General features: G+C 50.3%; 1 protein-coding gene across 4 annotated transcripts in view; it reads left to right on the forward strand.

The window, feature by feature from the left end:
- FERMT2 (FERM domain containing kindlin 2) overlaps positions 1-12616 on the forward strand; it is a 52581-nt gene extending 39965 nt beyond the window's left edge. For 2 of the 4 annotated variants that reach the window (XM_077180869.1, XM_054634650.2), the window contains 9 exons: positions 401-450; positions 2648-2772; positions 4099-4205; positions 4932-5153; positions 7444-7464; positions 7933-8057; positions 8881-9022; positions 11129-11393; positions 11893-12616. In XM_077180869.1, the coding sequence (XP_077036984.1) occupies positions 401-450; positions 2648-2772; positions 4099-4205; positions 4932-5153; positions 7444-7464; positions 7933-8057; positions 8881-9022; positions 11129-11302 (966 nt within the window). In that variant the 3' untranslated portion in view covers positions 11303-11393; positions 11893-12616. The remainder of the gene's footprint in view (positions 1-400; positions 451-2647; positions 2773-4098; positions 4206-4931; positions 5154-7443; positions 7465-7932; positions 8058-8880; positions 9023-11128; positions 11394-11892) is intronic. The other 2 variants (XM_077180868.1, XM_077180870.1) reach the window with 1 other exon arrangement.
- The last annotated feature ends 11099 nt before the right edge of the window (positions 12617-23715 follow it).

A 23715-nucleotide genomic window follows, 5' to 3' on the forward strand; every position in this document is an offset into this window, starting at 1 on the left:
AATATTTTCAAAATTTTGGGGGAGGAAAAAAAAAAATCTTTCTAGGCTTAGAAATCCCAGTTAGTTTTCTGCAGAGGTGCCTCTTCCCCTTTTTGTTTGGAGCATCAGGAATAAGTGAAGGGAGGAGAAAATTCCCTGTGCAACGGTGACCCTGGGCTGGGAATTGGCTCCAGCAGCAGCAGCAGGAATTCCTCACAGAAAAATCAAACCTTGTCCTCTGCTTTCAAAACAGCAGAGCTGGGCCTTGCATTTTTCACTGCTGGGAAGTGGCTGGGGCTTTCTCAGGAGCAGTTTCACAGCCCCTAAGGCCTGATGGTGCTCCTGGTTTCCTCCCCTGCACCACATCCCTTCCCTGCTGATCCCACTGCTCCCAGTAACTGAGATAATCTTTGATTTCCAGGGTGACATCACTTCCATCCCAGAGCTCGCTGACTACATTAAAGTCTTCAAGTAAGTGCTGATGGGAAGAGCTGCTTGTGGAACTGGTAATGGCTGTGAATAATTAATGGTCCTGCCTCTTAATTTCCTTTTATTTTTATCTCACTGCCTTATGATATTCAAAATATTCAATACTTAAGTTAATTGGTTCTTAAATACAAAATTCAAGGTGTTTTCCTGCTCTGGTGCATCCTATAGCCAGCAGTGTGTGCTTGGATGTTTCTTTAACACATTTAATACCCAGGAGAGAACAAACCATCCTAAAATGAGGAGTGAAACCCAAAAACCTCCCTCAAAGAATTCTCCTGGTCTGCAGGAGGCTGGAGGAATTCTATCCAGCCAGGATTCCAGTCTCTCCATGCCAAAAGGAGCAGGTTAAGCTGACTCTGCCCCTCTCACAGCTTGCTCAGGATTTAGGGGGTTTTTTTTAGCTTGCTTTGACTTGGTTGGTGGTTCATGGAAACCGGGAGCGGCAGCGTCTGCACTTGGAGGAACATTTCTGGCAGCCACCACCATCTTTTGCAATTTATTGCCTGCTGCAATGGAAGTTCTGGAAGCTGGAAACACTGGTGGGATTTCACAGCAGAACTGCAGGGTAGTGCTGGTGGGGGGAATAAAGCTGCAGACAGTGAAGTAGCTCTGGAGCAAACCTTTATTTTATGAATTGTTTGGTTCTGGAGCCAGAACCTGGCACTCTCTGCTCTGCAACCCCTTCTCCCTCTCCAGAGGTGAATTAATGAGGTCTCTGCCTCTGTCTGGGCTTGTGGTCTGCCTTAACTGGGATGAAGTTTCAAGGCTGTGCCCAGCCCCTCAGTGGGTGTTTTTTCCCTCCCTTGAACAAACAAACAAACAAAAAACTTGTTCTTCCCCTTGATCTGCTGATTTGCCAATCAAATTAGGCACCACTCCGGGAGCTAATTGCCTGCAAATTGGATCACCAGGGGATGGAGCAGCCAGAAGCTGCTGGTTCCTCACTCAGTGCAAGCCCTGAACCCTGGGGTTGGGGTTTGAGGCTGTCAGATTGAACACAGAATTCTGTTTGCTCCTAAAAATGGGGCTCAGATGGTGTTTTAGTGCCAGAAATGCAGTGTGAGTGGTGCAATGTTTGGAGCTGTCCCAGCTCTGGATGTGCCTCTTGTCACACTTCAGCTGGGGAGGAGAACTGGGGGAGCAGTGCATGTCCCTTGTATTTCATATATTTAACTCCATATATTTACTTTTAAATGTGTCCCAGCGTGTGCCTGGTGTGGCTGTAGAGATTTTGAATGGTTCTCTCTCCCCTGCCAGCCAGGTTACTGCCCTTGCCAGCTAAAATCACAGAATTCCAGAGTGTTTGGGGTTGGGATGGACTTTGAAGATCATCCTGTTCCAACCCCCTGCCATGGCAGGGACACCTTCCACTGTCCCAGGCTGCTCCAAGCCCTGTCCAGCCTGGCCTTGGCACTTCCAGGGGTCCAGGGGCAGCCACAGCTGCTCTGAGCACCCTGTGCCAGGGCCTCCCCACCCTCACAGAGAAGGATTGCTTCTTAATATCCCGTCTAAAATACTCTCAGCAGCTGTTTCTGAGATGAAAACATGAGAAGTGCATGAGAGGCTGCAGATCCAGCCTTAGAATAAGGTTTAGAAATCAGGGAAGGTTAAAATATTCTGATATTTGAGGCTCTGTAGAGGCTCTGAGCTTGTGTTGGGATGAGTTCAAGGTGCTTCACTTTGCAGGGCCACCAGTTCTCCTGCAGAATTGAGCAAAATCCATGCTTTCTGTAGAAAAGAAGGGACCCTTTTGTGCTGTGGAGTGTTTAAAAAGAAAACAAGGAGCGCACTCAGGCGTGTGCGTGACTGACACGTCCTTGGAAGTGCTGCTTCCCCCAGAGCCTGAGCAGAGTGGTTCCAGTTTCATGTGGTGCCTGGAGAGGCAGATTTTGCAGTGATTCATGGACTCCTCTGTTTTTGTAGCACAGTCCTCCAGCTCCCCCCACCTTGCCCCAAATTATCTCCCTGGGATTGAAGAGTCCAGACTTGGAACTGGAGCTCAACTCCTTGAGCCAGCAGTGCAGGAAAGGCTGAGCCCCCAGGCAGGAGTGGGAATAACCCAGGCTGCTGACAGCTGCTTGCCAGGGCTGAAATTCTGAGGAAACACTGAGGTTTCCTGGGGAGCAGCTTGTTCCAGGAGCTCAGACCAAGTGAGATGTCCCCCCCACGTATCCTGCAGGCCCAAGAAGCTGACGCTGAAAGGCTACAAACCCTACTGGTGCACCTTCAAAGATACCTCCATCTCCTGCTACAAAAGCAAAGAGGAATCCAACGGGACCCCTGCTCACCAGATGAACCTGAGAGGTAAGAGGAGCACAAGGCTGGGCTGAGAGAAGCTGCTTTTTATTCCAGGAATAGGCTGCTCCTCCTGCATCTTGTTTTCCCACTGCTTTATCGCCTCGGAATTCCATCCCAGGGTTGGGTAAAGGTGTGTAAAGGAATGAGGGGGCTGGGTTTGACATCGTGGCACAGACTTGGAGCTCTGAGTGTGATTATGTGTGATCCCACAGGGAAGCACCACCAGCCCCCCAGTACCTTGGGAAGAGAGCTTGGAGAACCACAGAATGGTTTGGGCTGGAGGGGACCTTCCAAACCTTGTTCCAGCCTTCCACCTGCCCTTCTCCTTTTTGTCAGCTCTCCAAAGGATTGCACTGACTGCCACAGCAGAAACTGGAAAGAACAGACCATTTTCTTCCTCTGCTGCCTTTATTGCTCCTCCTCTCCCTGCTGCTGGTTGGGAGCAGCTTCACTCCAGAGCTGAAATTCCTGTGGTGGCTGCCTGTCCTTATGTCAAGTGAAACATTCCTGCTCCAGCAGCCACGGAGCTGCAGTGAGCTTGTGTGTTCTCCCTGTGGATGCAGGAGCAGGGGGGATGCCAGGTGACCTCAGGCTGCTGTGGGAGCAAGGCCTGGCCCCCAGGACCCTTCTGGGAGCTTTTGACAAATCTGCTGTGATGGCATTTTCAGAAATCTGGGAGGCGGCGTTGGCGCGGCGCCCGCGCTGCCGTGGCGGGGCCGGTTCATCACCCCTGTGTTTACACAACCCCTTGGAATTCTCTCCAGGCACCAGGAGCAGGATGCTCACAGCCAAATCATGGAATCCCTGAATTTGGGGTTGGGTTGGAAGGGGCTTTAAAGCCCATCCAGTTCCACCTCACTCCCACAGGCAGGGACACCTTCCACTAAACTGGGATGGTCGAAGCCCCACCGAGCCTGGCCTGAAACACTTCATGGCATCCCATCATTCATCAATAACATAGAAGGGTTTCAGGGCGAGAGTCAACACCTGCCCAGTCACCTTTTCATGAAGATTTTGGGGTATTTGCCAGCCACGGGATCCATTTCTGATTCCAGGCAGGATCCAGGAGTTCTGTGGATGCACATTTGCTTTGGCTTCATTGCTTTCAGATCAGGTCTTGCTTTTCTCCCCCATTTTCCTGACACTTGGAAAAGGGACATCTGACAGGTTTTTCTGTGTGGAGTGTTCATCCCATCAGAGGAGTGGGACAAACCTTTGGCAGCACTGAGATGCCACCGGAGACCCTTGGGTCAGGGAGCTTTGCCCTTTCTTTGCCACTTTTTAAATCATCATTCCTCATACCCCTGCTAAACACCACCTCCCTCATTGCAGGATGTGAAGTTACCCCTGATGTGAACATCTCTGGTCAGAAGTTCAACATCAAACTCCTGATTCCAGTGGCAGAGGGGATGAACGAGATTTGGCTGCGCTGTGACAACGTAAGTTCATCTCTTGGGCTGGCCACCTCTTCAACCTTTTCCCACCATCCTGCCCAGGGGCTGTTCTTTAAAAAACAAATAGAAAATGCTCCCACCTGTCTGATCTCAGCATTCCAAATGTGCTCCAAGTCACCTGTGAGTTCATGTGGGATTCACATTCTCTGAACCTGAGAGAAGCAGGGAGAGAAGCAAAGAACAATCAAAACAATTCTTATCTCATTTGCTGCTCCTGTGTTGTTCCAAAGCAGAATGCAGTGTGGAGATTGTTTACCCAAAGTGATGGTGTTTTGTTTCCTTGGCCTATCAGGGCCAAGGGCAAGTGCAGGCTGTTGGTCAGGAGACAGTCACGAGATTCTGGGCAGTTGAGTTGAGCGGGGTGCTTGTGCAGATTCAGTTTAGATGTAATGTAATATAGTGTAATATAATATAGAATAATATAGTATAATAAAGTAATTAATTAGCCTTCTGATAAGATGGAGTCAGATGCATCATTTCTCTCCCCTTGTCAGGGGTTGCCTGCTTTTCCTATAAGTTCAGAGCAGAAAATCAGCTTTGGCTTTGTCGTGTGGTTTTTGGCCGTGCGTTGGTTGCGTTCCTGCCTGTCTTTGTGCATGCTGGAGTCTCCTGAGGCTGGGAGGGGAATGAGGTCTCCATGGGGTGTTTTTTGAGGTGTCTGGTGGTCCCTCCATGGCTGTGACAGACACATGTCCCTGTTTTGGGGGGCAGGAGACGCAGTATGCCAGCTGGATGGCCGCCTGCCGCCTGGCCTCCAAGGGCAAGACCATGGCCGACAGCTCCTACGGCATGGAAGTGCAGAACATCCTGTCCTTCCTGAAAATGCAGCATTTGAACCCAGACCCGCAGCTGATCCCAGAGCAGATCAACACTGACATCAACCCCGAGTGCCTGGTGTCTCCTCGCTACCTGAAGAAGTACAAGAACAAGCAGGTAGGTGCTGCTGGTGGCCTTGGCTGGGCTGGACATGCGTCCCGGCGGTGGCTGGTGTTTAACACGGCGTGGTTTGGATGTTTTGGATGTCCTCACTCACTGGGATGCACGTGGTTACTAAAAGGAGGTGGGACTGAAGGGTGTGGTTTGGATCCAGCACCCGGGGATGGCACCCAGCACCGGGATTCTGCCACGCGCTGTGTGAAGAGCACGGACACGGCAGGGAACCTTCAATTGGAAATGCATTCGAAATTGGGTGATGTTTCTTTTAAACACATTCTGGGAATGGTTTGGCCCCTGCTGATGATGGTTTGGCTCCAGCTGCCCCATCTCTGCCCGGTGCTGGGGTTAAAACCCCTTCCCCTGCACAGAATCCATGGAGAAATCCCTGGGATCAGCGGAGTTGCAGTTGCTTGCAGTGCTTTATCCACACTTGGCTGTAACACGGTTTGCATATTTCTCTCTTTGCTTTTCCACTGCTTCCAAATGCCAGTCCTTGGAACATTGCTTTGGTTTTGAGTTGCTGTGACTCGTGCTTGAACTCCATCCACGCTCCATCCCATCCCTGCCTGACAGGGCTGAACTGTTCTGCTCTGGGAATAAATGCAGGATTCTCTCAAAGAGAATTCTATGTCAGAACAGCAGCAAAAATAAGGAAAGCATTGCTCCGTGGCCTTTTGGTGACTTAAATCCTTCAGGCTGCTGGCTGGGGCTGGATATGATTTCTCCAAGCCCAGAAGAAGGCTGCAAGTCAGAGAAGCCGGAAAAATATAACTTTTTATTGGCACAGCACGATGATTTCCTGGCAGTGGAGTTATATTTTATATAGCCCTTATTATTCTCCTGAATAAGCCTTTATATCCCCTTGGATGGAGGAGAGGCTGCATAAATATACTATTTTAACATACATATATAGATAGATATATTTCTATATATAAAATACTTTCTAGGTTTCTGGGAAAACAGAGGCACCTGGAAAAATATTAGCTTGGAAAACTTGCTTACTGTGCAGGTATCCTGGTTATAAAAATAAAATCCATGGAATTGTGGGGATGAGCACAATGGGGATGATCCCAGTCAGGATGTGGCCATGGTGTGGACACCAGGGCACTCACAGGCATCAGCTAAGCAGTGGATTTAGGATTTTCCTTGGTGGCCAGAGGCAAAGCTTGGAGCAGCAGAGGATGTTTGCTGAGAGGAATGAGGGATGGAGGCTGCAGGAATGTCAGGAATTTGACCACAAGGGTCCTTCTGAGGCACAGGGAAGGAGGGGGAGGAGGAGGAGGAGGCTGTGCAGCCCACAGGAGGTGCTGGAATGGGAATTGGCTGTGGGTTTATGGAGGCTCTGGGTCCTCACCAGCCCCAAACCCACTGGGATGATGTTTGTCTTCACGTGCAGCAGCGTAGGGTTGGCAGGTTGGGATTGGAAGCACTAAATCCTAAGTGAAAATAAACAAGAACTGACCCAAAATAGGGATTTTCAGAGCTCCCAGGTGCCCTGCCAGAGTTTGGTGTCAGAGCCAGCTGGGGCAGACACATCTCTGAGAAGCACAGCTGATGTTCCCTTCATCTGCTTGTTATCCCAAGCAGCATCCCAATCATTTCTCCACGTATCCCAAACAGAAGGATCTGCTGAGCTCAGGGTGAGCCCCTGAGCTTCCTCCAGAGCTTCCCCAGGCAGAGTGGCCTTGAGTTTGTGCAGAGATGTGGAGAGGACAGTGAGGCCATGAACCCATCTCTGAACTGGCAGCTTCACCTCCCCTTCACCTCCCAGCAGGAATCACAGAATGTCCTGAGTGGGAAGGGACCCACAAGGATCAGAGTCCAGACCCCCCAACAGCCCCACCCTGGGCATCCCTGGCAGTGCTGCCCAAACCCCCCTGGAGCTCTGGCAGCCTTGGGGCTGTGCCCATTCCCTGGGCAGCCTGGGCAGTACCAGCACCCTCTGGGGGAGGAACCTTTTCCTGAAATCCATCCCAAACCATTTCAGGACCAAAACCATCTCTCACAACGCCAGGGCCCAGCTGGGATCACTGCAGTGCCCCAGCAGGGCCAGCGTGAGCGGTGACTCTCTGCTCGCTTGTCCCTGCTCATATTCCCTTTGGCTGCTTTTCCACCTAAGGAATTGTGCATGTGGTTTGTTTTGGTTTTTTGGTTTTTTTTGCTTGAACTTTGGTTTGCAGTTAATTTACACTTTTTCTTTGCTTTGTTGCCATATTTCTGATTGCTTTTTTTTCTTTCTGCCTCCTTTTCTTTTTTTTATTTTTTCATTTCGCCTTGCCATCTTCAGCCAGGCTATGTAAGAGACTTGGTAAGTGACAGCAACAATAAAATTAAGATAAAATAAATTTAATCTAGAACCCCTTTGGTTTAGAGAGCAGTGGTGAAAGCACTAACAAAACCTGCACCCTCCCCATGACACTTGGGCCCTGGTAGGTTTTTATAACAGTCCCCAGTGATTTATGGGGTGAAACTGGAAACCCTACAGAAAATTTGCCTTGTTGTTCGCTCACATCCTTAAAGTTCCCGAGAGCATGAGTGGGAATGTGAACATCTCTGGTCAGACAGCTCTGATCTATATTTGCTTTCCTGTATCTGGAGATGGGAAGCTCCACGTGGGCTCTGAGCAGTGAGAGCTGAAACAAAACCTCAGGGGAGGAATTACCGATATTCCGCGCTCGGATCCGCGGCGGCTCCGCGGCCGCTCCCGCACGCGTGGCAGCGGAGGTGGCACCCAGGTCCCCTGTCCCCTGACCCCGCTGTGTCTCGCCGCCCGCAGATCACGGCGCGCATCCTGGAGGCTCACCAGAACGTGGCCCAGATGAGCCTCATCGAGGCCAAGATGCGCTTTATCCAAGCCTGGCAGTCGCTGCCCGAGTTCGGCATCACGCACTTCAACGCGAGGTGAGTGGGGCTGCGGGGCTGGCCTGGGCTGGAGGAGTTTCCTTCATGGATACAGGGAGTGGGTTAAATACCCTGGAATCATCTTGGAATGGGTTGGGTTGGGTTAGGTTGGATTGGGTTGTGTTGGGCTGGGCTGGGTTGGGTTGGGTTGGGTTGGATTGGGTTGCATTGGGTTGCGTTGGGTTGGGTGGTGTGGCTTTGGATGGGGTTGAGTTGGGTTGCATTGGGTTAGGTTAGGTTGGATTGCCTTGGATTGGGTGAGGCTGGGTTGTGTTGGATTGGGTTTGGTTGGGTTGGGTTGGGTTGCATTGGATTGGATTGGGTGGAGTTAGGTTGCATTGGGTTGGGCTGGGTTGGGTTGGGTTTGGTTGGGTTGGGTTGGATTGCCTTGGGTTGGATTGGGTTGCGTTGGGTTGGGTTGGGTTGTGTTGCTTTGGATTGGGTTGAGGTGGGTTGCATTGGGTTAGGTTAGGTTGGATTGCCTTGGGTTGGGTTGGATTGGTTTGGGTTGGGTTGGATTGGTTTGGGTTGGGTTGGATTGGTTTGGGTTGTGTTGCTTTGGATTGGGTTGTGTTGCTTTGGATTGGGTTGAGGTGGGGTTGGGTAGTGTTGTTTGGAAGGGAGGTCCCTTCCAGCCTTCCTCAAAGTTCATCTCATTCCAACCCCCTGCCGTGGGCAAGGACGTGCACATCCTTGGCCGGGGAAATCGTGCTGCAGCTGAAATTAAAAGCATGAGCTGCTGTGATTTATAAAAATGATTTTACAAGTAAACTCAGCTGCTGGATTTGTGTGTCTCACCTGCTTTTCTCAATCCCTATGCCAGGTTCCAGGGTGGGAAGAAGGATGAGCTGATCGGCATCGCCTACAACCGGCTGATCCGCATGGACGCCAGCACGGGCGACGCCGTCAAGACCTGGCGCTTCAGCAACATGAAGCAGTGGAATGTCAACTGGGAGATCAAAATGGTGAGATGTGTCTGACACCCTGTCCTCTCCCCTGCTCCTGTCAGTGAGACAGGAACCACTCCTGGAGTCCTGGAATCCCAAATGGGTTGGGAGGGACCTTAAAGCTCATCTTGTTCCAACCCCCTGCCATGGGCCTTCCACTATCCCAGGTTGCTCCAAGCCCCATCCAGCCTGGCCTTGGACAGTTCCAGGGATTCAGAGGCAGCCACAGCTTCTCTGGGCATGCTCACCACCCTCACAGCCAGGAATTCCCAGTTCCCAATCTCCCACCCATCCCTGCCCTCTGGCAGTGGGAGCCATTCCCTGCCTCCTGTCCCTCCATCCCTTGTCCGAAGTCCCTCTCCAGCTCTCCTGGAGTCCCTTTAGGCACTGGTGGAGTTGTGTATGACCCTTAAGAAAAAACCCCAAATCTTTCTCTCCTGTAGCCAGGAATTATTTTCTCCATTCTCTGAACCCCACACAATTAAGTGAAGTGAAACCTCAGCACTGATGCTCGGGCTCCATTCTAACCCATAACACAAATATACAGGGCCTTATCCATACTAAAATTCCTTTCATTTGCTGTGCAACTCAGACTTTCATGTAAATAACAAACAAGACTGTGTAGTTACTTCCCCAGGCTCTAAGATGGGCTTTCCCCCTGCTGTTACATTTGGATGCACAAATTTTTGGGCTCCTTTTTGGCAGAACACACAATTAAAACTGCCAGGGATACGTGAGGGCTGTTCTCCTGCAGTTTTGCAGCTCATTAAGAGTCACTGGAAAAATTATTCAGCGTCCCCCTCTGCCTCAGAGTCATTGTTTTGACTCAGTTGCAAGCCCAGATATCCCAATTATCCAGCTTGGATACTCTGCTGGGAATCCCCATCCCTCCTGCAGAGCTGTCAATGATGGGGGGACAAAAAGAGAATGAGCATCAGTAAATGAATGGTTTGTTCAGTCACTCCAAAATGAGCTCCCCCAGCCCCCATAAGATATTTCAGTGGCCAAAATTCAACTTAGAAAACCAAGGAAGAGTGAAAAGAAAGCCCAGACTTCAACAGGTCTGTGCCCAATCCCTGTTCTCTGGAAGCAGGGAAAGTGTGGCCACGTGCTCACCATGGAGAGGTGGAAACACACTGGGGGATTGTTTCTGAGTCATGGGGGAATACAAGGGGTAATGGGAATTTAAATAAATAAATGAATGGATAAATAAATAGAAAACAATACAAAAGGCAACAAAAGGTATTTCAGTATCTAAATATTTGAATAAGAGTCATAGGATATTTAAAGGGGGAAGGAATTCATAAGGATCCTCAAGGCCAAATTACCATTCACAGAATCCCAGAATGGTTTGGGGCGGGAGGGACCTTAAAGATCAACTCATTCCACCCCTGCTGTGGGCAGGGACACCTTCCACTCTCCCAGGCTGCTCCAGGTCCTGTTAAACCCGGCCTGGGACACTTCCAGGGATCCAGGGACAGCCATAGATACTCTGGGCAACCAGAGGAGTATTCACAGAATCACAGAATCACAGAATTTCTAGGTTGGAAGAGACCTTTAAGATCATCGAGTCCAACCCATGTTCTAACACCTCAACTAGATCATGGCCACATCCAGTCTTTTTTTAAACACATCGAGGGATGGTGACTCCACCACCTCCCTGGGCAGATGATTCCAGTATTTGACCACTCTTTCTGTGAAAAACTTCCTCCTTCATTCTAGCCTGTATCTCCTTGGTGCAGCTTGAGACTGTGTCCTCTTGTTCTGTCTGTTGTTGCCCGGAGAGAGAATTCCTTCCCAATATCCCATCCATCCCTGCCCTCTGGCACTGGGAGCCATTCCCTGGCTCCTGTCCCTCCATCCCTTGTCCCCAGTTCCTCTCCAGCTCTCCTGGAGCCCCTTTAGGCTCTGAGCTCTCCCTGGAGCCTTCTCCTCTCCAGGGGAGCACCCCCAGCTCTCCCAGCCTGGCTCCAGAGCAGAGGAGCTCCAACCCTTGGCCTCCTGTGCTCACTCCTACACTGGCACTACAAAATTTAGCTCAGGCATTAGAAAACCATCTGAGCACCCCAGAAATGAGGGAGAAGGGAAGGCAGGCTGGGGCTGAGCTCTGTGTGCCCACTGCAGGTGACGGTGGAGTTCGCGGACGAGGTGCGGGTGTCGTTCATCTGCACCGAGGTGGATTGCAAGGTGGTGCACGAGTTCATCGGGGGCTACATCTTCCTGTCCACGCGGGCCAAGGACCAGAACGAGAGCCTGGACGAGGAGATGTTCTACAAACTGACCAGTGGCTGGGTGTGAGCCCCGCCAGCCTCGCCCCGCAGGAACCCCCATGGCCATATTCATGTTTAACTTTCCAAAGCTGTCCTTTGAGATAATGCTGCTTAATAAAGTAAGCTTGAAATGTATCTTTTTTTTTTTTAACAATTGGATTTTTTTGTTGGTTTGTTTTGGGCTTTTTTGGGGTTTTTTTTTGGTTTTGTTTTGTTTTTGGTTTTTTTGGGTTTTTTTGTTTTTTTTTTTTTTTTTGTTTTGTTTTGTTTTGTTTTGTTTTGTTTGTTTGGGTTTTGGTTTTGGTTTTTTTTTGGTTTTTTTTTGCATTACCAGACCAGTTAATCTGTGTGCACTAATGAGCACTTCTGTTAATTTGCTATAACCAGACCGTGTCTGGGCAGGGTGACAGTGACCCTCAGATCCAGACTCTGATGGGCAGATCAGGATAAAGATTTAACTGACTTAAAAAAGCCAATTTCTGAAGAGAACTCTAAGCCATCTTCTTGCAAAGCCATCGAGGGCTAACCTATATGAAGTCTATTTATCATGTTTAATGCATGAGTGTTTTATTTCCTTTTTTTTTGTGTTTTTATTCTGTACATTTGACCTGTTTGAAGTCGTCCTGCTCCCAAGCAGAGCTGCCATCTCTCCTCTCACACTACACCAGGACTCTGAAGGTGCCTGACATGACTTTGAGGATAGTTTTGTGTGGCCTCGAAGATGATCTTCTGTTAGTCTGTAATAGCTTGGTTTTATTTGTTTAACTTGCCTTTTGATAATCATTTATATTGTCTTTTTTTTTTATTTTATTTGTACACCGTATTGTATTATGACACTTTTAGTATTCACCAGCATAGTCACTGTTCTGCCTCTGATATGCAAATTTTTTCATTACAATATGAAGTAAAAGGTTTATGAAGTAAAGGTTTTTGTGTAACTAATGTAAAAAACCACAAATTTTATAAAGTTGTACAGTTTTTGTAACTAGTCTCACAAGCCAGCTAGGATATTGCATAGGTCAGCAGTAACTGTAGGATGTCTGGAAGGGGTACGGGGACAAACCAAGGAATAAAAAACCCACAAAAAATACAATTTCAGTCCAGTAAATTTTGATCTAAGTTAAAGGGGATTCCAGAGCTGTGCCACAACACCCTCAGTAGCTGATCCCTGGAGCCAGGACTGCCAGGTTCATTAAGCCATTCCCACATTAATGCTAACGAGGAGGGATCCTGTGCCCACCTAATGCCAAGGAATATCCAGTGTTGCGTTCCCACAGTCCGTGGTATCAAGATTATGTTCAAATACATTTTATTTTAAATAAAAGTCAAATCTTCTATTTAACATTCAGCTGCCACTCCTGGTTTTTGGGGTCTACCTGTGCTATGGAAAGGCCATAAACAATTCCATAGGATGGAGCCATCCCATGCCAGCCTTGGGCTCCCTTCTGCTGCCTTCTCCCAAGTTTGCTGAAACAAATGACACCAAAAAGCAACAAAAAGTTACAAAATTCTGGAATAGTTTGGGTTGGATGGGACCTTAAAGCTCATCGAGCTCTACCTCCTGCCAAGGGCAGGGACACCTTCCACTGTCCCAGGCTGCCCCAAGCCCTGTCCAGCCTGGCCTGGAACATTTCCAGGGATGCAGGGGCAGCCACAGCTGCTCTGGGCACCCTGTGCCAGGGCCTCACATCCCTCACAGGGAAGGATTCCTTCCCAATCTCCCATCCATCCCTGCCCTCTGGCAGTGGGAAGCCATTCCCTGTGTCCTGTCACTTGCCCAAAGTCCCTCTCCAGCTCTCCTGGAGTCCCCTTTAGATCCCACTCCCTGGCCAGGCTGTGGGAAGCAGCCCAGGGATTGAGGGAATCACAGGATCTAAGCTGAACTCACCATTAAACCACGTCCCCAACTGCCACATCCACAAAGCTTTTGCATCCCTCCAGTGACTCCACTGCTACCCTGGGCAGCTGTGCCAGTGCCTGACCATCATTCCATCAAGGAATTTCCCCTGATATTTCCCCTAATATCCAACCTAAGCCTCCCCTGGCACAAAATTCCCCTCCCCATTTCTGCACCGATCCTTTCACACCACGTGCCCCAGTGCTGGCTGCAGCCTTGCTCCATAAAACCCAGGATAAGGAAGGGCTGGCCTGGAGGGGCTGGGCAATTCCTCCCACTCCAACAGCAGCGCCCAGGACGTGCCAGGGATGCTCCCAGTCCTGCCCCACACCCCCAGGCTCCTTCTTTGGGATGCAGCAAGTCCAGGCAGCTCCGAGACACGCGAGCGGAGGGCGGCGAGCACGCTCCTGGCAGGCAGCACCAGCATCTCAGCTGGAACAGCTCCAAAGCTGGGTGTGTGATGGGATGGCTCCCTGAAAAACACTCACCTATTGCCTCCCTGAAAAACACTCACCTATTGCCTCCCTGAAAAACACTCACCTATTGCCTCCCTGAAAACATTCAATCCTATTGCCTCCCTGAAAACACTCACCTATTGCCTCCCTGTAAAACACTCACCTATTGCCTCCCTGAAAACATTCAATCCTATTGCCTCCCTGAAAACACTCACCTATTGCCTCCCTGTAAAACACTCACCTATTGCCTCCCTGAAAACATTCAATCCTATTGCCTCCCTGAAAACACTCACCTATTGCCTCCCTGAAAACACTCACCTATTGCCTCCCTGAAAACATTCAATCCTATTGCCTCCCTGAAAAACATTCAATCCTATTGCCTCCCTGAAAAACATTCAATCCTATTGCCTCCCTGAAAACACTCACCTATTGCCTCCCTGAAAACACTCACCTATTGCCTCCCTGAAAATATTCACCTATTGCCTCCCTGAAAACATTCCCCTCCTATCGCCCTGAGATTAGGCAGGATGGGGAGGAGAAAAGATGGATCCAGTGCCCTCAGTCCATCCATCCCCAGGGCTTTCAGGGCTGCAGGCTCGGCCTGGCCGGAGCTGGGGGAGGTGGTGAGGCAGGAAACGCTGAGCAGAAAAGCAGAGGAGGTCGGGGAAGGGCCATGGGAAGGCAGAGGCTGCTGTCAACCCTTCCCCACACAGCCCCCGAGGGTGGGAGAAGCCGGGTGGGAAGCGCTGCTGGGGCTGCAGGAAACAGGGAAGGGTCACAGGGGGTTTGGGGTGATCCAAAGGAGTTTTTCAGGAGTTTTCTGCCGGGTTTTCCAGGATCTTTCCTAGATGAAAAACCTCTTTTCTCCTTGGATGAAAAGATGCAAGTGGTAATGAGATGTTGGAGCAGAGAGGGGTAAAAAAATGATGTGGTTTTCCTAAAATCTGGAGAAACACCAGATAAAATATGGCACAGATAGGAGTGGCCACACACTGAGGATGGACAGGGGTGAGAAGGAAGCGTGAGGAGCACACTGGAAAAGGGATTGAGGAGGGAAATGGGGAGAGCTGGAGCCCACGGGAAGGGAAGGATGATGCACCTCAGGGACAGGCAGCAGAGAGGACAAGGAGGTTTGTGGTCGTTTGCTCCATGATCCTGAGCCAAAGGAAAACCAGGATGTGGTGGGCACGGAGGGTTTCCAGTGATGTGGAAATCACAGCTGGGTTTGGGGTGTCTGGGCATCAAAGCCAGCAGCAGAGGATGAGGAGGGTCTTGGCAAGACAAGGCACAGCCAGTCCCAGCTCCTGCAGCCCCAGCACTGGAAGAAAACACGGAGATTTATTTTGCTGACATAGGGAAATCTGGCTGTGGTTGTCTCTTTTGGGTAAGCAAAGCAGTAATCCAAATTAAAACCCGAACCAAAGCCCAGGAGAAGCCAGCCCGTGGGTGTCCCCAGCCCCCAGGGTGACTCAGCCTCGGGGAGGAAAAGCTGAGACTGCCTGGCATCCACAAAGCGGTGGCTGTGCTTGGGAAAGAGGAATTATTTCCAGCTTCCAGCGATAAACTCACAGTGAGGAGGGAGATTCAAAGCCAACACGGCTGCTCCAACCTCGGTTTAACAAAAAAAAGTGGCAGAGATGACTGAAAATGGGACAACTCCAGCCCTCCAACAGCAGCAGGGCCAGGGGGATGATGTTCCTGCCTTGCTGACCCCGCTCCAGGACCTTGAGGAGGGGAAAAGGAAAAAATAAATCACTTTTTGGCAAGGTACTGATGCAAACCGGCTGCCAGGCTGAAAATGCACCTCTCTGAATGCATGCAGCAGGGGATTGGGATGCCTGTGTGAGCCAGGCATGGCCTGGGGGGTCGGCTGGGATTCCAACAGCGTTTTAAGCCTCAAGTAATTCAATACCGTGCAGATGGGCGAGTCCCGGGGCGGGTTTGGAGCGGCATCGGCGCAGTTTTGGATGCGGGAGAGGTTTGCAGACCCTCAGATATTTTTTTAAAAACAGCAATAAAATATTATCTATATCTATATCTATATCTATATCTATAGACATAAAATATCTATAGACATAAAATATCTACATATGAAATATATCAAATATCTCCCCAGCAGGGCTGTCCCCTGCAGCAGGCAGGGGCTGAGAGCTGGGTATGGAGACATCCTGCTGACAGGAATTGATGGAAAAGGGACATTTGGAGGAGCTGCTGGTTTGTGGGGAGAGGGAGAGCAATCACTGCCCGTCCTTGGAGATGTTCAAGGTTAAGGGGATGGGGCTTGGAGCAACCTGGGATAGTGGAAGGTGTCTCTGGTTGGAAGGAGATGGTGGGTAAGGTCCTTTCCAACCCAAAGCATTCCATGATTCTGTGATTCTTCTCCAACACGAACACCAATCTGTGATCCTTCTCTAACACAAAGTGATCCCCAAGCACTCCAAAAGGAGACACGTGGGTTTCCAAAAGCCCTCCCGTTCCTCCCGCCCCGGGATGGCCGCCCCAGGGGCTTTCCTGTGGTGGGCAGGGGCTGAAAAAAGCTCCTTGAATGAACCCCTCGTCAGCCCAAGGCAGATGAGTCACTGCAGTGGCTCGGGAAGCACACTGGGTATTTTCCAGCCTCAGGCAGGAAGGGGCTCCTGGGTGGCCAGCAGCACTGCCCTGGCTGTGAGCAAAGATCTCCCAAATTCCCGGTGCTCACAGCAAGGGCAATGCGGGAGCTTCACCCGACCCTGCCCTGCCCTGTGCGACCTCTCCAGGCATCCCAGGGCTGGGAGCAGCAGCACCTCTCCCCCTGACCTGCCCCACACAGGGACCCTCTGAGGGCACTCAGGACCAGCAGGGATGCTCCTGGAATTGATTAGGGATGCAGGAAAGGCAGACCCGGCGTCGCCAGAGACGCAGAGCTGGAAGCACACACGGATGTGGATGTGCCTGGCTCTGTCTGGCCTCATTTCCCAGGTGTATCATCCCTCATCTCCGATGCAGGAAGGGATGGGGAGGATCCAAAGCTCTCCACAGTCCAGAGTGACAGCACCAGGAGTGCTTTAATGGGTCTAATGAAATCCGGGCGGATCAGTGACCGCGCTCCTGCGGCTCCAAACCTTTCTGGAGACCAGTGGGGGTTTTATTTGTTTGCTTTCAGTCTCACAAGAGCCCCGGGTGCTTTGATTTGCAGCCCTGAGGCACTAAACAGATAAAAGATCCATAAATATCTGCTGGATGTTATAGATCTGAAACAAATAAAGTGCCCCCCCTGCTCACAGCTCTTCCCGTAAGCACCAGTGCGATCCTGGCCTGCTCCCGTTTCCATTGGCATCCCAGCCTTCCCTTTGAAATCCCCTGCATCCCTCCAGCTGTTCCACATATTTCAGGCTTCAGTCTCCCCCCAGAAACTGCTCCTTTGGTTTCCCTTAAGCTCTCCTGTCTGGTTTTCATCATTCCAGGATGCAAACGGGGACTTTTCCCAGGCCCAAGGTCTGCGATCCCTCGGGATGCAAACCTGGATCTTCCCCTGATGATGGGCTGTGGGGGAGAGGATGGGAAACACCAGTTCAAGAAGGACTTGAAATCCCAACATGCCAAATTCATCCCAGAAAAGCTGCCAGGGAGCTCACTTCAGTGTGTGATCAGCATTTGGTCTGATCCGAGGAAGAGGGAGCAGCAAAATATTTCCCAAATTCCCAAGTGACTCAGAAAGGCCAATCCCACATTTCACAGTGGCTCAAGTAGGCAGGATCCTGTCAGACACTGAAATCATTCAGAAAATTTTCCCTTTGATCCCCAGCTAGGACAAAGAGCTGGTAACAGAGCTCCCCTGCACTGTCAGCTCCTGGTGAAGCTGCAGATTCCCAGCTGGTGGGAAGCCTCTGCTTGGAAAACTCCCACTCCCCCTCCCCTGAGAATGCAGCAGTTTGAGCAAATAAAGCATTTGCTCTGGGTTTTATTTTTGGCTTTTGGTCAACAGCTGGTCCGTCCCTAATGAGTGAGCTGGGCTTTGATTTCCTGCCTGGAGAAGGGGGTGAGAAATGGGAGAGGATCTGGGTCAGAAATTTGACTCACACCAGTGATCCCAGCTGGGATTTGCTCCCATTTTGCTCCCTTTGCCTGGGGACATGTCCCAAAGAGAGGCACTGGAACAGCTCAGGAACAAGCTTAGGGGACACAGGGGAACTGCAGGGGTGCCCAGAGAAGTGAAGCTCCTGATCCCAGGCTGTGCAAGGACAGGCACTGCTCTGCCCTCCAAACTGGGCTCAGGGAATGGGATTGGCAGTGGCTCTGGTGTTCCCCTTGTGCAATTTCTTCATCAACATCACAGAATCCCAGAATGGTTTGAGTTCAAAGTGGCCTTAAATCCCATCTTATTCCATGGGCAGGGACACCTTCCACTATCCCAGGTTGCTCAGAGCCCCATCTGACCTGGCACCAAAAACTTCCAGGGCTCCAGGGGCAGCCACAGTTTCTCTGGGCACCCTGTGCCAGGGCCTCACCACTCCTGAGCCAGGAATTTCTTCCCAATATCCCATCTAAACTTGGCCTCTTTTCCACACCTTCTTTTGTTTCAGAGCATTTGAGCCCCCTGAGCTCAGGTTTGAGCTCTCCCCCACCAGTGGGAGATGGGATCCTGGTCCCAGTGGAATGAGCCCATCAAATTCCTGCTCACCCAAGGGCAGGGATGGCCAGACCTCACCTGGGAAAAAACAGATTCCTGCTATCCCTCATGGCTCTCAGCAGATTTAGGTAGGAGGGCAAAGAGCTGCTGGGACCCTGAGGAAAGAGTTTTGTGAGTTTTGCTTTTCCCTTGATGAGGCAGTGAGGGCAAGGAGAGCTCTTGGGAATGGCAAACCTGGGGAGAAGGCTGCCCATGCTTCCAGGGGGACAGGCCTACCCCCAGGCCACCTCCAGCCCCCATCCATGCTGTGTCCCACCCTGGGTGGCCCTCTGGAGGGACCACATCTGATTCACATCACCTCCCAGCTGGGAACCCTGTGCCAGCCCCTTCCAAGGATGCAGCCTTACAACCAGGGGCTCCCTGGAACTCAGGAGGAGCCACAGGCTCCAGCTGATGGCTGTGGGCAGCTGCTTTATCTCCTGAATGTTTTTCCCCTTCCCATAAACTGGAGGAGAGGGTGGGAATGTGTCTGAGACAGGGAAATTGTAAATCTTGCAAAGCACTGCAGTGGCAGATCCTGGAAGAGAACTGGAGTGAGAGCAGGGAATGTTGCTGGTGAGGAGATGAAGAGCCAGGGTGGATGTGCCTCTGGAGCAAAGGGAAGAGCCTGGCCCCAGCTGCTCCCCCAGCACCCACACTGTCCCAAATGCCCACAGAAAATGAGAGCACCTGGAACCTCCAAGTCTCAAATTCTCCTTCAAGCCCTCTGTGACCAAGTCAATCCAAATGATGCCACTAATTAGTCAGAGTTCAAAGACAACCCTGCAGGATTTCCTGCCTCCTCTTCCTCCCCTACACCTGTGCCACAAGGTAAGACAGAGGAGGAAAAGCTCATCAAGCAGAATTAAGGCAAGATGCTCCATGGAGCATCCCTGATTAATCATTTTCCTTTCATTTTGAGGGACCCCCCCGTCCTCCCCTGGTCCACACCCCCCGAAGCAGAGCTCACCTTTCCCATCCCAAGCATGCACCTCGTGCCAGCTCTCAGAGGAACTCTGGGCTTCATTAAATTCAGGTCACTCCATTCCAGGGAAGCACCCAGGCACTGGCAGGGATCCCTCATTGTCTGCACGGCTGCAGGAGCAGCTCCAGGCACGGAAGGAGCTGAAATCTGATGTGAAATAACTCCACCTAGAGGGAAAAGGGACTGGGAAAGCAGGGCTGAGCACATTCCCCATCCTGGCACAGAGGAGGGATCGCTGGGACAGCAATGGCATGGGCACAGAATTGTGGCACCAAAGAAGGGTTTGGGTTGGAAGGGACTCCCAAACCCATCCAGTGCCACCTCATGCCATGGGCAGGGACACCTTCCACTGTCCCAGGCTGCTCCAAGCCCTGTCCAGCCTGGCCTGGAACACTTCCAGCAGCCACAGCTGCTCTGGGCACCTGTGCCTCAGCACCCTCACAGGGAAAAGTTTCTTCCTAATCTCTAATCTCAACCTTCCCTAGTTCAGTTGGAATGCTCTGTCCCTTGGGTGTGTCTGAGACCACCAGTTCCCAGTGATCCCATGGCTGGCTCAGATCCCACCTGTCCCTTTCCCCCCTCAGGAACAGCTGCCCCTCACTGCTCTCACACAGAAGATTCTTCAAGTCCTTCCCTTGGGACACTTAAATATATCCCTTAAATATATCCCCCAATACCCATGGAAGAGGAGGGCAAGGCATCAGGGCTGTATTTCCTTTGGAGAAGCTTCCATCTGAATTTAATGGAGCTTTGGGGAACACAGCACTCCTTAAGTGTCCCACTGATGGGACACCAGGTGACAGCGTGGGGCAAATGCCATCTTGGTGCCACCTTGGTGGAAGGAGAAAAGGCAAAAGCTGCTATTTACTCACTAATCCAGAAAAACAGCCTGTGGAACCCACAGTGTGCTCATTTTGTACAGAAGATCTGTCATCCCACGTGCTCTGCCTGTGGCTGATGAGAAAATGTCCTTTTAGCCCAGATCTCCAGGGTCACTGCAATGTGCACACCCAGGACCTGCAGCATTTTGGGATCAGAGGCACCATTTGGGCTTCATCCCCCATTTCTCACCCCAAGGCCAGATTCGTGCTGGATCTGATGCCAGCTCCAATTTTTTGGGATGAGTTGATACTTTATAACTTCCCATAAAACAGCCTCATCCAAAGGAGGGTGAGAACCATAATTAAGTTGGAGCATTTCTGTTGTATTTTTAAAGCCTTGACTTGGACTCTGAGGCAGGATATTGGAGCATTAATTAGGGGAGATGTTGTCAGCTTTAGGTAAGGATTTTCTCCATTTAAAAAAAGTGGGTCTGGGACATGGGCAGGAAAGATGGGAAAACCTGAAGACACCAAACACTCCCAGCCTCCATGGATGGCAGGCTGGGGCTCCAACACCCCTGTGGCTCCCAAAGACCTTCTGGGCAGTTAAATTACATTTGGCTGCTTGGTTAAAGATGGGATAATTATTTCCAGAGAGGCAGACACGGTCCAGATGCACTTCTCCTTCCATAACTGCACTACCACTATCCCAAAGCCCAAGGAAATGCCATTTTCCAGGCCCAGGAGGCCATCTGGATGGCAGCAGAGCTTTGCCAGGTTTCCTCTTGACTTTATTAAGCTGGAGCAGATATTTAGTATCTCATTATCTGTCTGCAGGAAACACTTGGGGAGACACAGCAGCATCTTTCTCTCCAGGAGATAAACAGGCACCACATCCTCTGCAAAATCCACGTGCCTGGAGCTGGTTTGTGCAGCTCTTCTGACATTTCCACCCCTTAGGATTTGTTTGTGGCTGGATACAGCCCTGTCTGTGAGAGGTTAAAAGAGCCAAAGAGGCTAATCCCTGGCTATTCCAAGCCCTGAGCATGTTTCCAAAACAGAATGTAAACACTTTTATTGTGGCAAGGATTCCTCTGCTCTTCCTGCCTTGTGTCATGCAGCCAAAGGAAAAGGAGAGCACTTTTTCTCCCCTCATAAAGCAGGGTGTGCTCAGGCTCTGACATTGACATCAAACAAGTGCATGGATCCCTTCCCATCTTTCTGGCTGTCCCTCGGTCATGGGTTTGCAATTTCCCTGCTGACAAATCCAGAGCAGCCAAAGGAGATGACTTTGCTGGAGTCTGGGGTTTTTTTTCCCCACTGCAACCGAAAATGTCACAGTGGAAATGGTGGAGAGGAGATGGAAATGAGGAAACAGTGGAAAGGTGTTATTTCAACTTTCCCCTCAGAAATCCTGGCCTCAGAGATACCAGGGAGCTGTGGATCCTTGTTGGCTTGGAAAAAATTATAAAATATCTGAGCTGGAAGAGACCCCCAAGGACCAGCTCCTGAAAGGTGCCTGTGCTCAGCTGGGGCTGGGCTCTGTCTCCAGCAGCACTGACACAACCAGAGCACACAGCCTCAAGCTGCACCAAGGGAAATCCAGGCTGGATAGCAGGAAAAGTTTTTTACAGAAAGGGAGATAAAGTTCTGGAATGTTCTGCCCAGGGAGGTGGTGGAGTCCCCATCCCTGGGTGTGTTTAACAAAGCCTGGATGTGGCACTGGGTGCCAGGGTTGAGCTGAGCTGTTGGGGCTGGGTTGGACTCCATGATCCTGAAGGTCTCTCCCAACCCAGTGATTCTGTGAATTCTGTGAATTCTGTGAATTCTGTGAATTCTGTGCAGGGTCCAACTCTGCATCAGAGTCCAACTCCTGGCCCTGCCCAGACCCCCCAACAATCCCACCCTGGGCATCCCTGGCAGTGCTGTCCAAAGCCCCCTGGAGCTCTGGCAGCCTCGGGGCTGTGCCCATTCCCTGGGGAGCCTGGGCAGTGCCAGCACCCTCTGGAGGAAGAACCTTCCCTGATATCCAACCTAAATCTCCCCTGGCACAGCTCCAGCCCTTCCCTGGGTCCTGTCCCTGCTCAGCAAAGCCCATTTCATGTGTGGACTCAGCAAAAGTGGCTGATCCCTGATTCAGTTTTTCTCATCCTGGAACACCAATCAATGTAATGGAGCTGTTGGAACGAGTCCAAGGTGATCAGAGGGATGGAGCAGCTCCCCTCCAAGGAAAGGCTGGGAGAACTGGGATTGTTCAGCCTGGAAGAGACTTGAGGGTGACTAATTGCAGCCTCCAGTGCCTGAAGGGAACCTACAAAAAACATGGAGAAAGACTATTTACAAGGGCCTGGAATGACAAGGAAGGTTTTCCCATCCACCTCATTCCCCTGCTCTGGTTTAGACTCTTGCTGCTACAAAATCCATGTGCAAAAAGATCTGTCAGCACCTGGGCTGGGGAACAGGACAGCACTGGTCTCCAGGACTGACAAACAGCCTTGCTGGGGCAGAGCGAGAGTTTTAACCAAAATAAAGGGTTTTCCCCTCGTTTTTCAACATTCCACTGCTGCACAGGAGCACTGAGATGCACACACAGAGTGCACTGCTCAGCTGTTAAATCCCACAGGGCAGATGCACCTGCTGGGTCAGGATGTGAAAAACGCCAATCACTTGTTTGTAAAATTGTAAAAGTTTAATAGTAATAAAATGGTTATAAAAATAGCAATAGAATTAGAGTAATAATAATTTGGACAATTTGGATTAGGACAATATGAGACAATAGAGACAAAGAGTTACAGACAGTCCGGGTACCTTTTCTGGGCAGCACGAGCCCAAAAAAGGCCCCACGTTAGCAGAGGATTAACCCTTAAAAACAACAGCCTGTTGCATATTCATACACCTCATCCATGATGCAGAAATTCCATTCCAACACAGGATTCTGTCTGAGCAATGTCAACTTCTTCCTCTGAATCCTGACAGCATCTTTGAGGCAGGAAGAAGTTCATTTCTCCTGATAATGGAGCAATAAATTCTCTTTCTCTGAAAGATTCAGGTGTCCTGTGGCTGCTGTCTCACTGCGAGTCCTTTCTTTAAAAAAAGTATCCTACATAGCATAGTTTCTATTTTAACATTTTTAATAACCTAAAACTATATTTAACACACCACTTAAGAGAATTAATACAGCATCACTTTCTAACAGAACACATATAATATTCATTTGAATATTTGCGAAAAGCCAATCATAAAATACACATTTTTCACAACGATATCCCTCCACAGCCATTGTTGGAAACTGGGAGGATGCTCCTGGAGGAGAATTGTCCAAAAGTCGCTGAGTTCCAGCTGCAGGTGCAGGAACTCTGCCCTGAGCCTCAGTGGGGAAAGCTGGGCTGACCCCATGTGGTCATGGCCTTGTTATGGCAGGGTTTTGGTTTTAGAAAGCATTGACTTTCCACTCTTTCTTACACAAAATGTAAAATCTACCTCAAATCCATAAAATGTTTCCATCCAGGAAAAGGCACTGTGGTGGGGGTTAAGTTAAACCTCTGGCTGGCATTTTTCACACCATGGAAATGTGTCCACACTCCCTGTGTCCCTGTTCAAGCAGGCAAAGCAGCACAATAAATATTCATTTTTAG

This window comes from Agelaius phoeniceus, chromosome 6, assembly GCF_051311805.1.
Source record: "Agelaius phoeniceus isolate bAgePho1 chromosome 6, bAgePho1.hap1, whole genome shotgun sequence".
Taxonomy (NCBI): domain Eukaryota; kingdom Metazoa; phylum Chordata; class Aves; order Passeriformes; family Icteridae; genus Agelaius; species Agelaius phoeniceus.